This window comes from Anomalospiza imberbis, chromosome 6, assembly GCF_031753505.1.
Source record: "Anomalospiza imberbis isolate Cuckoo-Finch-1a 21T00152 chromosome 6, ASM3175350v1, whole genome shotgun sequence".
Lineage (NCBI taxonomy): Eukaryota > Metazoa > Chordata > Aves > Passeriformes > Viduidae > Anomalospiza > Anomalospiza imberbis.
This window is the reverse complement of record NC_089686.1, coordinates 36357918-36370142: the sequence shown is the minus strand read 5'-3', so window position 1 is coordinate 36370142 and position 12225 is coordinate 36357918. Positions and strand designations below refer to the sequence as shown.

Sequence of the window (12225 nt, the reverse complement as noted above, 5' to 3'; positions counted from 1 at the left end):
TTGCATTAAGCAGGAACAACAGATGGGGAGATTATGGGCCTTATCTATATTAAACAGAAAGACAAGGATTTTCTGTCTATATAGCCTTTTTATTTCACTTATTGTTCATGCATATCTAATTACTTACTGAGGGCCAAGGGAGCTCTTCAAGGATATGCAGGCAACTTTGGATTTCACTAGTTCTCATTAGTTCATGTTCTATAAGACCATGAAGCAGGAAAAGGAACAAATCCCACTGCACAAGAGAAGAAAATATCAACAACTCAAAAAGAAGTGGATCGTGTGCTTGTTTCTTTATCCGTATATAATTCATACTTTTCTTTTTGGATCAGAACATGGAAAAAATGAGCGAGCACATTATTATCTGCGTGTGACAATGAAGGCAAGAGCAACATCCAAAATGAGTGCACACAATTCCTTTAGTCCATACATTGATTATCCTCTGCCATAAAAGTAGGTATGTGGTATTCCACCATAAATTCTCAGTTTATAAACACAGCAAGAATTTAATTCCTGCCTGATCAAGAACAGCATGAAAAATTATTTCTCTGATTCCTGAAATAAGCTGGGCTTAGCCTGCAATTAAATAGGGTGATTTTCAGTTTTTGTTGGGGTGCTTGTAACACCAACATGCACGCAGAAATGCAAGCTGATAAAAGGCACGAGAATGCAACTGATGACAGTCACAGTCCTTGCAATATCCCAGGCCAAATGGGCCATTTTGTATTGGCTCCTAACCAAAACTGTGCCTTCCCAAGAGACCCCCAGGCAGGCACCAACCCCTGACATCTGTACATATCCCTCTCTTTCACTGCCCTGCAGAAACAAGGCCAGCCAGCAGTGGCCAAACCCCGCTGGCTGGAGTCACACGAGCCACCAGTGAGCGCTGCGGGCTGGTAGAATTCCTGCACGAGTGCCAGCCTGCTCCACACATCGCAGTGAGCTTTACCTCTCGTTGCTTGGCTTCTGCGAGATAACCCATGTTCTTCTTGCTGAAGATCAGCTGCACAGGCACAGATGTCCCGAAGTCCTCCTTCCAGATGGAGAACAGCAGCTTTAGGAGGCCACAGGTGGGATTGTTCTTTCCACACAGCCTCTCAGGGCTCTTCTCTGGGGATTTAATCCCAAGACTCAGAGGAACACGATCTGAAACTAAGAGAAAGATGAAAAATGAACCCCTATAGCTGCATTATTTCCTTTTATAGTCATCATCTTGGTTCAGCAGCACACTTAGGGAGTACAACCAGTGAACCTAAGAGGACTGGAGTTTGGAAATATCCAAACTTAAAAGCTTTGACACTATACAGACAGTATGACATAGGAAAAGATTTCTACTCCTCAAAGAACACCAACTGGTTGGAATATAGCCCCAGGTCTTGAAAGTCAGCCTAATACTTAGTCAAAGAGAACCTAGGTGTTACTGCAAAGGAGAAAAGAGTAACAATTAAACATTTAAGTCTATAGACAGACTGAACAGTTGACCACAGTTTAGACAAATTATGGAAATTTGGAAAGACAAATTATGTATAAAATTTTTAAAGTTGGTTCTAAACCCACAAAATTAGAAGGCTGCCCATGAAGAACGCACCTGCATTGAAATCACAAGCTCCTGCTCAGAGAAGAACTATATTTTCATATCAGAGCAAGAGAAAAAAACAGATTGAAAATGTTCACAGGAGTCATAATACACAGAAAACAAGTTACTTCCATTCTTTCCCTTAAAAAGCCATAAAAACATAATTTAATGGAAAAGGCCCTTACTTTTAGGGAAAAAAGCCTGAACTCAATCACAATTTTTCAGAGGCAGAAGTACTGGAAAACATATCCCATATTTAACTGAAAGTGTCAATAAAGTAAAAACAACTGATGTGAAACAGATCAGAGGGCTGCTTAGTCACTGTACAATTCTGTTTTGCAGAATATAAAAGGGAATAAGAGCAACCACCCAAATTGGCAGAAAAAAATCTGCAGACTTAGTGATGCCAAGGAGAATTAAATATCCATGAGCTCTAAACACTTATATCTCTGACCTCAAGGATCTAGGAGAACTGTAATAACAGATTTAAGTCTTAAATAGCTTATCATAACTCACCCAGCAAAGACGCCAACTCAACCGTGCACTTGGCCAGCTGCTGTTCCGATGTGGGACATATGAACTGGGAAACACAAAAAAAGTTATATTTTTTCCCCCGTACAGCAAACTGGACAAAACAGGGATTCCCAAGGGATAAAAAATATCCAAGAAGAGCAGGCAATTTCCAGCAAGAAGCACAGAGCTGTAATGAGAAGACCACTAAAGACTGAAAAAGGTTATATATGAAAAGGGGATTCACAAATGCAAACTGAAGTAACAAGCAGATCTACACAGTAAAAAAATGCAGTGCAACATTGCCACATTTGAGCTCAAATACAAACCCCTCAACTGAACTCAACTGTGAAGCAAGGCAATTAAAAAGTTTACAGGTATCAAGACAGCCCAAAGTGGTTCAAAGGGGTTTTTTGTTGCTTTTTTACATCTTTTACCTTTCTGCATCGAAGTGTCTGACTCAACCTTCCCAGCAAGCACTCCAGCCACACGTAGTCAACCACTTCACCCTCCTCCCGTGGGCCCACAGCAACACAGAGCACATCCTTGATGAGAAAGACAACAGTAACACACACATTAGTATCCTGCTCTTCCTCAAAAAGATCCTTGGACCTGTGACAGAGCAGTTCATAAATAGTTCTTGGGTCCTCATTAAAACCAGAACTTAAGTTAATATATATACATTTCATAAGACAGATTAAAGCTAATTTTTTGCAACCTTACCAGGATCTCATTTTCTAGCACAGTTCTCACTAATGTTATGAAGTAAAATTCAATGATAGCAACAAATTCATATTTCTTAAAAGTACTAGCACTGAAAGCTCTAGATAAATTTGACAGCACAGCAAGTAGGTCAGGGTAGAAGTGCTACAGAAATCCAGCGCCCTCTTATATTGTCAGGGAAGCTTCAGTGCCAACCCAGAGGTTTCCTCATACAAGTTACCCTACTTTTTTTATTTTAGCACAAGCAAGAAAGCATTAAAGGATCTGAACTCATTTTCACAGAGCTGCTGGGAAAGCAATGACAGTGATTACCAGCATTACTTATCTGTCAAGCAGACAAGCAGCTGCATAAAACATAGGCAGAATATATAACGGTAAAAGGTGTGGTGTTCAGAATTCTTTTCCTTATGGGATAGATAGGTTAAATGATTGCAAATTTGCACACAATACCATGGAGTCCACACTGTGGTTTCCATCCTACTCATATCAAAAAGGCCACACTACCAGAAATCCTGTATTTGAGATAGCACTCCTAGCAGGGAACTCTGATCTAGACAGAGCAAGCAGGGGTTGGGAAAAACCTAAGAACTTTCCATCATGCTTCCAAAGCACTCCCCACAGCCACCTCCTCATACCCAGAACATTTTCTTAAAAAAACCCCAAACAAACCTCCACAAAACAACAATAAAAACAAACCAATGTGAAAAACAGAAAGGCAAGCCAGGAAGTGAATACTGTGTACCTTAATCTCATTGATGATCTGGGAGGGAAATGGAGCACAGTGCTGACAGCCTGGAGGACAGTCCCTTCTCAAATCAAGAGCATCCTCACCTGGCAAGGGAAATCCTGGGACTTTCAGCATTCTGTTGAAGGTTGCCTTCACTTCCCTTTTGATGAGTGCTATAGAGAACAGAGAGCAAAGCCTGTCTGCTTCAGTTTTTATCTCCACTGAAGCAGAGAATAATTTCCAAACACTCTTAGCCTCTCATTCCAAAGGCCACAGCGAATAAGGAAAAAAGACAGTTTATATTTTCAACCCCCTCTCTCTGACCTCCCACTATATTTAATGTGCAGAGGCAAATGTGGAGAGGGTGTGCTAACCCACAGCTGTAGAAGGCAGCCACGCATCACTGCCAGGTACCACTGGCAACTCATCTCACTTCCCATAAAAATATTTCCATGGGTTTAACAAACACAGTAGCTAAGCCAGAAGGCAATGCCAAAGTAGAAAGCTGATTCAGTGTGATCATTCCAGTTCAACCACTGTGCCCATAAAAACCATATGTCTTCTACCAAAATACATTTTTATCAGCATCCAAAACACTAAACTCCTGTGGCTGCAAATTGTACTTGGGCATTCCTCCCCAGGCTTTTGGCACAACATCTTGAAAAAATGGGTTTTCAGAGACTCTGAAGAGTTGCCAGTGCAGTATTACAGAATAAAAGGACTACATTGCCTTCAACCTACAGAAAACACACCCATTCCAAGAAGTGTTAGTTTTAGAAACACTTAGACCTTAGATTTCAGAAGCACTCTGTACATGTGAACCATAAGGTGGCTTGAGAGAGCAGTTGTCTGTATACACTGGAAGTGCTAAGACAACTTCAGCCTAGGTAACAGCATTTACTCTCACCATCCTACAAGACTCCATAACTAAAAACTACTACCATGGGCCATGCCCAAAACATCCCCAAAGAAGGTTCTTAGAGCTGGAAATAATTTCTATTCTTCCTAAGCAAGGAGGAACAGAGCAACTGCATACTTTCCACTAAAAGAAAAACGAGTAGGACCAAGTACTTTGTAACACTGTCTGTCCCTTGATCTCAGAAAAAGAGAGTACAATGTACAGGTTAGAAGCTCCAGTTCAAGGTAAAAAGACTCACCTGCAATGTTGGCAGAGAGCCAGCCACAGGCTCTCTCTGTAGCCAGTTCCACTGCAATGTTTTCTGCACTACTTAAAACCTTTACAGGGAGGATAACAAATGACAGGAGATTTACTATCAGCCACAGCACTGCAGTCAGTGAAAATTCAGAAGGAAGTCTAGAGGAAAAAACTTAATTTTGGCATGCAACAATTACACTGACACCACCACCTCTACGGAAACAGCTGGTTTGAGCAATACAATTGACCCATCTTGATTTTGCAAAAACCTCATCAACTCTTGTGGAAGTTGATGCTAAAACAAATGCATTATCTTTGCAAGATAAATGCAATTTCTGTAACATTCTAGCCTCACTAGACAGCTATGAGCTGGAGTATCACTTTGCCCAGAATATGCAAGGCAGCCCAGTAGAAGTGACTCTTCTTAGCTATCTCTCAGTCCTCCCAATGAGGGCATCAATAGATTTTCTTTGCCTGAGCTATTAAAGGATACGTGAAGTAGCAATGGAAGAATGGTAATGATCCAGACTTAAAGTCAAGGCTTTTAATAAGTTTTAGGGAAAATACATACTGCTGCAGATGTCTCTTCTGGCAACAATACCCTTACTGCCTCAGGACCTTTTTTTTTGCAAAATCTACAAGAAAAGGAAGAAATTGTGCCACAGGATTAGTCTAGGTTCTTGGACAACACTCAGAGGTTCATTATGTAGCAATGCAATAAATCAGACTAAAAGAACAAGACAAGGAAAGGGTAATTACAAGCAACTAAGCTGCAATATCAATTTTCCAAAGAGGGGAAATACAATAGCTGCAGTGGATGTCTGTTTGGAGCAAAGGGACACACAGCACCTTTATTCCTTCCTAAAAACACAGTATTAACTGGCTGGAGCACAGCAGACACTCACCATAAGAAGAGTAGAGGGCATGGTTTATAATTACCAGAACCTGATCATGACAGGCCAAGCTAAATTAGGCTTATAGATTCTGCAGTAAGAAGAGATAGGAAGGCACATGTTTAAATAACTTTTCCTCCTTACTCTCTGCCTTTGATGAGTGCCTGGGCCCCTTCCTCATACAGATGAGTGCACACCTCTTCAAGCAGTTTGTCATGATTAACATCCTCCTCCTTCACTTTATCTTGCAACATGGCTTCAGCCCTTTGAACTAGCTCTGCTACCAGTGTTGCCCTGCAACAAAATGAAGAACAATCAGGCAGATTGAAATCAATACAAGAAACAGTGCACACTAAATGTACCCAGCTCTTCTCCCCAGTGTAGGGGGATACCCTTCTCAAATGCAATAAGTCACTCTGCTAAAAACAAATCAATCATGCTGCATTTAGTACTGTGTCATCTCCTTGTTCTGTATGTGTGGAAGACAACAGCAATGAAGACACCAAAGTAGCACTAAGACTCAACAGTCAAAAGCCTTTAGGTTTTACTAAAAACTTATTTGGTCTCCTTTCTGGCAGCAATACCCTTGGATGCTCAACTGATAGTGCTCAGAAGTTCAAAGATGTCAGCAGCAGCCCACTACAACCACCATTCCTTGGGGCTGATAACATTTAATGGCTTCAGCAAACTAGACAACAGAACAGTGCAAACTGAGCAAGCTCATGAGCTGGAGGGCAGGGCTGCCACACAGGAGGGCTGTGAAAAGAGGGAGAAATGGGCTGACTGAGCACCTGTACAGGCTGGGATCTACTGGCTACAGAGCAGTCTGCAGAAAGGACCTGGGGTTCCCAGAACAAGGTAAGGGAATTAGGAGTGTCCAAAGAAAGCCAACCTTATACTGGGCTGACAATAGCAATAATGCAGCCAGCAAGTCAAGGGAAGTTACTGCTTCCCTCACCACTGTGAGGCTGCATCTGGAGTAGTGTGTCCAGCTTTGGGATCTCAGGACAAGAAAGCCATTGACAATTTGAGTAACTGCAGGAGAAAAGAAAAAAAATATTAAAATAGCTGGGATGCTGGAGCACATACCTACAAGGGGGAGTCAGTTTCACCTAGCCTGGAAACAAGAAAAAGCTGAAGGGAGAAGGAAATTTACAGAGAAGACAGAACAAGACTTCCAGGAAGAGCACAGCTAAAGACTGACAGGAATATCCACAAGCTGGACAATGGATAGATACTCTGACAGGATATAAGGAAACATTTTTCACAAAGCCTGGGAAAATTAAGCACTGGAACATGGTAGAAAGAGGTTGGCTGAATCCTCATCCTTAAGAGATGGAAACTTTTCCAAATAGAAAAGGTGCCAATAAACCAAATCTAACTTGAAAGCTGGGCCTGCTTTGAGCAGAAATGACCTCCAGAGGTCATTTCTGATATGAGATTTTCCTATCATTAGTAAGAACGTTCTGAGCAGGCTATAAAGTCTCAATGCTGCACTGCATTCACACACAAAGTGTCCCACAGATGTATTCCACTCCTCTCTACATTCCTTCACAAATTCCCCTCTACAATGGCAGATGTTGCTGCTCAGTCTTACACAGCCTTGGTGTTCTGCTACACAGCACAGCCCCAGGGAAGCTTCTTTCCCCCATACATACAAGTTTAAAGGATCAACTCTTTGTCCAACTATAATGTAAAGTTACTTTTTAAGTCACAGAACAGGTGATCAGCACTTACTTGATGTGCTTCACACAGTTGGATCCCACCCTCTCTGCCACAAATTCCACTGTTCTCCGCAGGGAAGGAGGCTGGTTGTGGAAGAAGGCCTGTTCCAAATCTACCTGCTCAAGAGAAAGCACTACAGTTGATTAGAGCACTCCACCCAGATCCTCCTCTCACCAACACAGGAATGGACAGAACTACCATCTGGATATCTACTAAAAGACAATTTGCCTCCACTAGAACTTTCTGCTACTCTAGCATTCATCATCCCAGTTTTACTCCCTATTCTCTTCTACCCACTTAACTCAAAGCTCATTATCAGGGTTTCTGAAGCTACAAAAGACCTGTAAAGGGGAATGGGAGAGTTCTGACAGTGTCTGCTAGTAGTGAGCCACACAGGGCTTGTTTTGGGAAGAACAAGCCCTCTTAATTACAGGCTGGTAGTCCTGTAGACAGGCTCCTATGCATGTCTTTCTTTCAGTGGAAAGCATGGCTACAATCTAACCAAAACAAAGCATGAGAAACATACCAACATTTTATGTTAAAGAAGAGGGAAACAAATAAATAAGACTAGTTGTTCCAACTACAAGAATGTTTACTGAGGTTATCTGGATTTCAGCACCCACACCATATCCCAGCCACATGACTGTAACAGAAAAACAGGGAGTAAAGATACCTGACTGGTAAACACAATGTTCCCCTGCTGTCTAGGTCCATTCTTTCCCTGGCATTAAGAGACCACCGTAGAGCCCTGCACTCACACAGGCAAACTTCTCCTGCCCTTTTCCCCTTGTGACTTCCTAATTTCATTACCTGCAGTTTCCGCTGCATGACAGAAGCCTTGGGTGCTAAGGACTCTGCAGCTGTGGGAGTGATTTTCCTCATAAAACCACCATTCTTTCCTCCACTACCAGCCACAAAAGAGGCAAGTAGTTTACGCAGTTCACCTGTACAGGGAAACATGCAAAAGCAATCATCAACCTCATAAGCAAGGAGAAAAACTAATATCAAAACTCAAGAAAGAGACTTTGACTTTTTCACTCCTGTTCCCAGAGCAGATTCTCTAAGCTTCTACAAAAGCAGAAGCTTCAGTGAAGCAGAGGGGGCATCCCATACATATAACTGGCAGGGCACAGCAAGGCTCTGAAGAGGAAGCTTTTGAAAAGCCCCCTAGCAGATGGGACTTGTTCTGAAGGATGAGGGAGCAGTTATTTTTGTGCATTCTTTTTTAGTGTGGCAAGCAAGAACCGTAAAGTCTACAACGACAACAAGGCAAGCAGTTACACAAAATTCTAAGAGTCAGGAGCAAATCCTGGAGGAAAAGCTGGACAACCTATTCATCCCTAGAAGCTTTTGTGATGCTGGTTTAACATACAGTTTTCCTACTAAGTCTCAGGAAGAAGAGCACCATCTCCCCATCTGGGACTCTACTGTCTACAGAGAGGAATTTTACCATTGGTTGACAAATCCCATGAGAAAGCTATCTCAAACAACAACCTGACAAAACACCAGGGCACAAAAGGATTCTTCCCCTCTGCCTGGCAGCAGAAATATGCTCAAGGATCAAGACATTCCTTGCAGCACAAACACCTCTTCCTATACCTAGGATAGAAAAGTTGTGCTGTTATAAGGCTTCCTCACAGCTTGTGACGGGTGGCTTCCCCTGTCCCTCTGCATTCAAGCTCTGTGGATCAACTACGCTGACTAGGTAACCTCCCTCTTCACCAGATACTATCCACAGCTGCAGGAGCTTCTGCAATACAGCTTCTTATCAAGGCTCTTGCATACACAACTGAGACCTTAAATTGTGAAGAGGAGTAAGAAAGATGATCCAAGGACTCACAGTACCAAACAACAAATATAAACAACTGACTAAATACAAGTAAATACATACTAATATATTTTATGTATATAGCAAAAATCAGTAAAATACTCACCAAGATAGGGACAGCAGGTATAAAGTAACTGCTGATCCACCAAGGGTACAAAGTCCTGGTGAGAAAATGAAGGAAATGCTGAAAGGATACAGCACAAAATAAACAGTCTTCAAGTCAGAAATCCCATACATGCAGTCACAGGCAGGCTTCAGGGCTACCCTTCCATGACAGCAATAACTGGGTTCCAAATTCACAGTATAATTACGAACTTTGCAGCCCAAGTGTTCAGTCCCTGTAACACAGAATAAGCTGCTCTTCATTTCATTAGTGTAGCTCAGCCTTTGCCCCGATCACTATCAAAGCCCAGCTGAAAGCTGCATTAAAGAAGGAACCAGGATTGTTGCCACAGCTTCTACTCATAAGGGACAAACCTTTCCATGGAGGAAAATAAGGCACATCTGCCATGCATTACACCTCAAGTGCCTCCATCCAGACTCACTGGAACACCACACCAGGGAGAAATGTCACCTCAGTATTAACACAGCACAGCCTGGCCACGGGAGGAACAGGAATTTCAGATCCCATCCACCAAGGAAATGTATCTTAGCATCCATACCACTTTTCCATGGAATACTATATATCCCCTTGCATGTCTAGGAATTCTCTGAAACATCACACATGCCCTCACCTCCTTTCCTGCTTGCTCATACCATTTTCAGTTCAGTCACCCTTTATCATGACACTGGAAAACAGGTGATCTCGCAAACAGCAACCTTGCTTTTACAGTCCCATCTTCCTATTTCTGTTCACCATTTACTTTTGCTTATTTCTGGGAAGAGCTACAGTTCTATCAGCTCACCCTGCAGGAAAACAGCATCTGATCCTCCAGCATAACTTGGCACCTGTTCTGCAAATTATTGCAGCAGGTGAGATGGCTCCTGCCTGACAGAAAACCCAGAGCTGTAACACAGACGTCACAACCCATAACACAGATGCAATTGAGGCACTTGGACAAACTGGGCATCGCATCCAATGGCCTCCATATGCTCAGTGCAGCTGCCCTGAAGCCAAGTTCCTGATAAAATCTTACAACTCCTGAGGTAGGTCCATCTTCCTTCACTGATTCAGAAGACATGGTGCTGCACTAACTCACCAAAGCCTGAGCAGATGCCACAGTATCCATCAGAAATCTCTCCTGCCTGTCATCAGCAGTAAAAAACAACTCTTCAGGGACTGATGGAACCTGAAACAGAAAACCCAGCAGCTGCAACCCAAAATGCAGTCAGTAACTTCCACCATTTCTGATAACAGGACAGCAAAATCTCACCACCCTGCCACCCACAAAAGATAACCCCTAGCACTAAGGATCCTCTTGCCCTGAGGAGAACTTTCCATAAAATTCAAGACTTATTTTGATCACAGTAACAAAAGCCACCTTCCTTACCCTCCCCATACAGCATCTTCCACATTTCCAGCAGGTTCCTGCTAAGTAATTACCTTGCTTCCAACTGAAGGCAGAAAAGAATTTTAAAAGTTCATCATACACCATCCCTCTATCTAATAAACTCCTCAGTAATTCAAGGCTGACAGCTAGCACACCATCTTTGTGACAAGAGCTTCCAGCTCTAACAGGAATCAGCTGTCAATTTTCTTGCAAGGTTGCAGATTAGTAAATACAGAATGTGTTTCAGATGCAATTACAATTCCTATTGGAAAAAGAAATTGTTGCTTCACACAATTCCACTAAAAGAAAATAATTCTCCACTAAAATACATTTATTCTTTAAACCCCACACCAGTGTAAAAAACCCATGATAAAACAAACTGCACTGCATTGTTTTAATTCATTTCAATACTATTTTGTATTGAGTTCTGTGCTCTGCTTTTTGTTCAGAGAATAGTTACATGCACAGAGGAGACTCTACCTGAAAAAGCCAACCCAGAACTGCAAGGATCAGCAGCTTGTTCAGGAAACTCATCTCCTTGTCTTCAGAAAGGACCATTAACCTGCCATGCAGCAGAAGCAGCATGAGAGAGTGTCAGTTTTCAGCAGCTCAATTTTCATTAAGGAAAACATTCCCAAACCATTCGCTTACCTATTACACTATCTATATACTATGAACAAATTCCTTGCATGTCTACCGAAAGAAAGAGTAAGCTCTACTTTTTTGTATGCACCTGCATAACATGCTGTCTCAAGTTTACACTAGACAAGCCATTCTCTAGAATGTGCTTTGAATTTTCCTCACGTATATAGGAAAGAAAACTAGAAAATTATTGAGGCATTGGAAATCTTGTACATTTAAGGTCAAAATTCAAGCTGCAGCATGAAGGTCAATCACAGCTGCAGATGTAGAGTGATCAAGTGGGATTTAAAGATTTTGTTCACTTAATAAAAACACATATCTGAATCAAGTATTAATCCCCAAGGTTAGGCTGTGTCCTCTTTGCAGCTTTACGTAAGATAAAAAGCATGCATGATTTGCACCACAAAAAAAAAAAAATTTAAAAAATCAAACATTCACTGAAAAATCCTTTACAGATATAGTTTCCCAAGCTCTTACCTGTATACCTGCAACAAGAGACCAAACACTTTCCTGTAATAATCAAGGAAAGGAGCAATATGATCCACAAACGAAAGGTACTCCACAATCCAAGGAATAGTGAGGACAGAACGTTGATCCCGGAGAGATTGCCTCAGAAGCTTTAATATATCCAGTACAGGCAGGGTCTTAAAGAACAAGAGAAGTTAAACAGCTTGAAGTCATCTTTTTGTACTTACAGAAAAATTTTTATCAATAGCTTGACTTTTCTTTCTAGGATTTCATCTTCTGTACTGGTGACATGTGGCTAATGAAAACACTTCTTTGTACATGACCAGAGGTAAAAAACAAACTATGACTGCAACCAAAGATCCCACTGGGACTTTCAAAAGCAAGGTTAAAAGCCTGACTACATACAAAGCAGAGTCAAGGTCTATTGCTTCCATTCAGTGACACACTCCTGGGAGATGTGTGCAAAACTAACACAACCAGTCCTGGT

The 12225-nt window shown here is 41.8% G+C and overlaps 1 protein-coding gene across 1 annotated transcript in view; it reads right to left on the bottom strand.

The window, feature by feature from the left end:
• Nucleotides 1–12225, bottom strand: part of CDAN1 (codanin 1) — a 31453-nt gene that overhangs the window by 2388 nt on the left and 16840 nt on the right. The window contains exons 14-27 of the mRNA XM_068193401.1: nucleotides 11748–11914; nucleotides 11109–11190; nucleotides 10338–10427; nucleotides 9245–9299; nucleotides 8121–8254; nucleotides 7323–7426; nucleotides 5730–5879; nucleotides 5264–5327; nucleotides 4694–4772; nucleotides 3552–3709; nucleotides 2524–2631; nucleotides 2093–2156; nucleotides 950–1152; nucleotides 128–235 (exon numbers count right to left, since the gene is read on the bottom strand). Coding sequence (XP_068049502.1) covers nucleotides 128–235; nucleotides 950–1152; nucleotides 2093–2156; nucleotides 2524–2631; nucleotides 3552–3709; nucleotides 4694–4772; nucleotides 5264–5327; nucleotides 5730–5879; nucleotides 7323–7426; nucleotides 8121–8254; nucleotides 9245–9299; nucleotides 10338–10427; nucleotides 11109–11190; nucleotides 11748–11914 — 1566 coding nt within the window. The remainder of the gene's footprint in view (nucleotides 1–127; nucleotides 236–949; nucleotides 1153–2092; nucleotides 2157–2523; nucleotides 2632–3551; nucleotides 3710–4693; nucleotides 4773–5263; nucleotides 5328–5729; nucleotides 5880–7322; nucleotides 7427–8120; nucleotides 8255–9244; nucleotides 9300–10337; nucleotides 10428–11108; nucleotides 11191–11747; nucleotides 11915–12225) is intronic.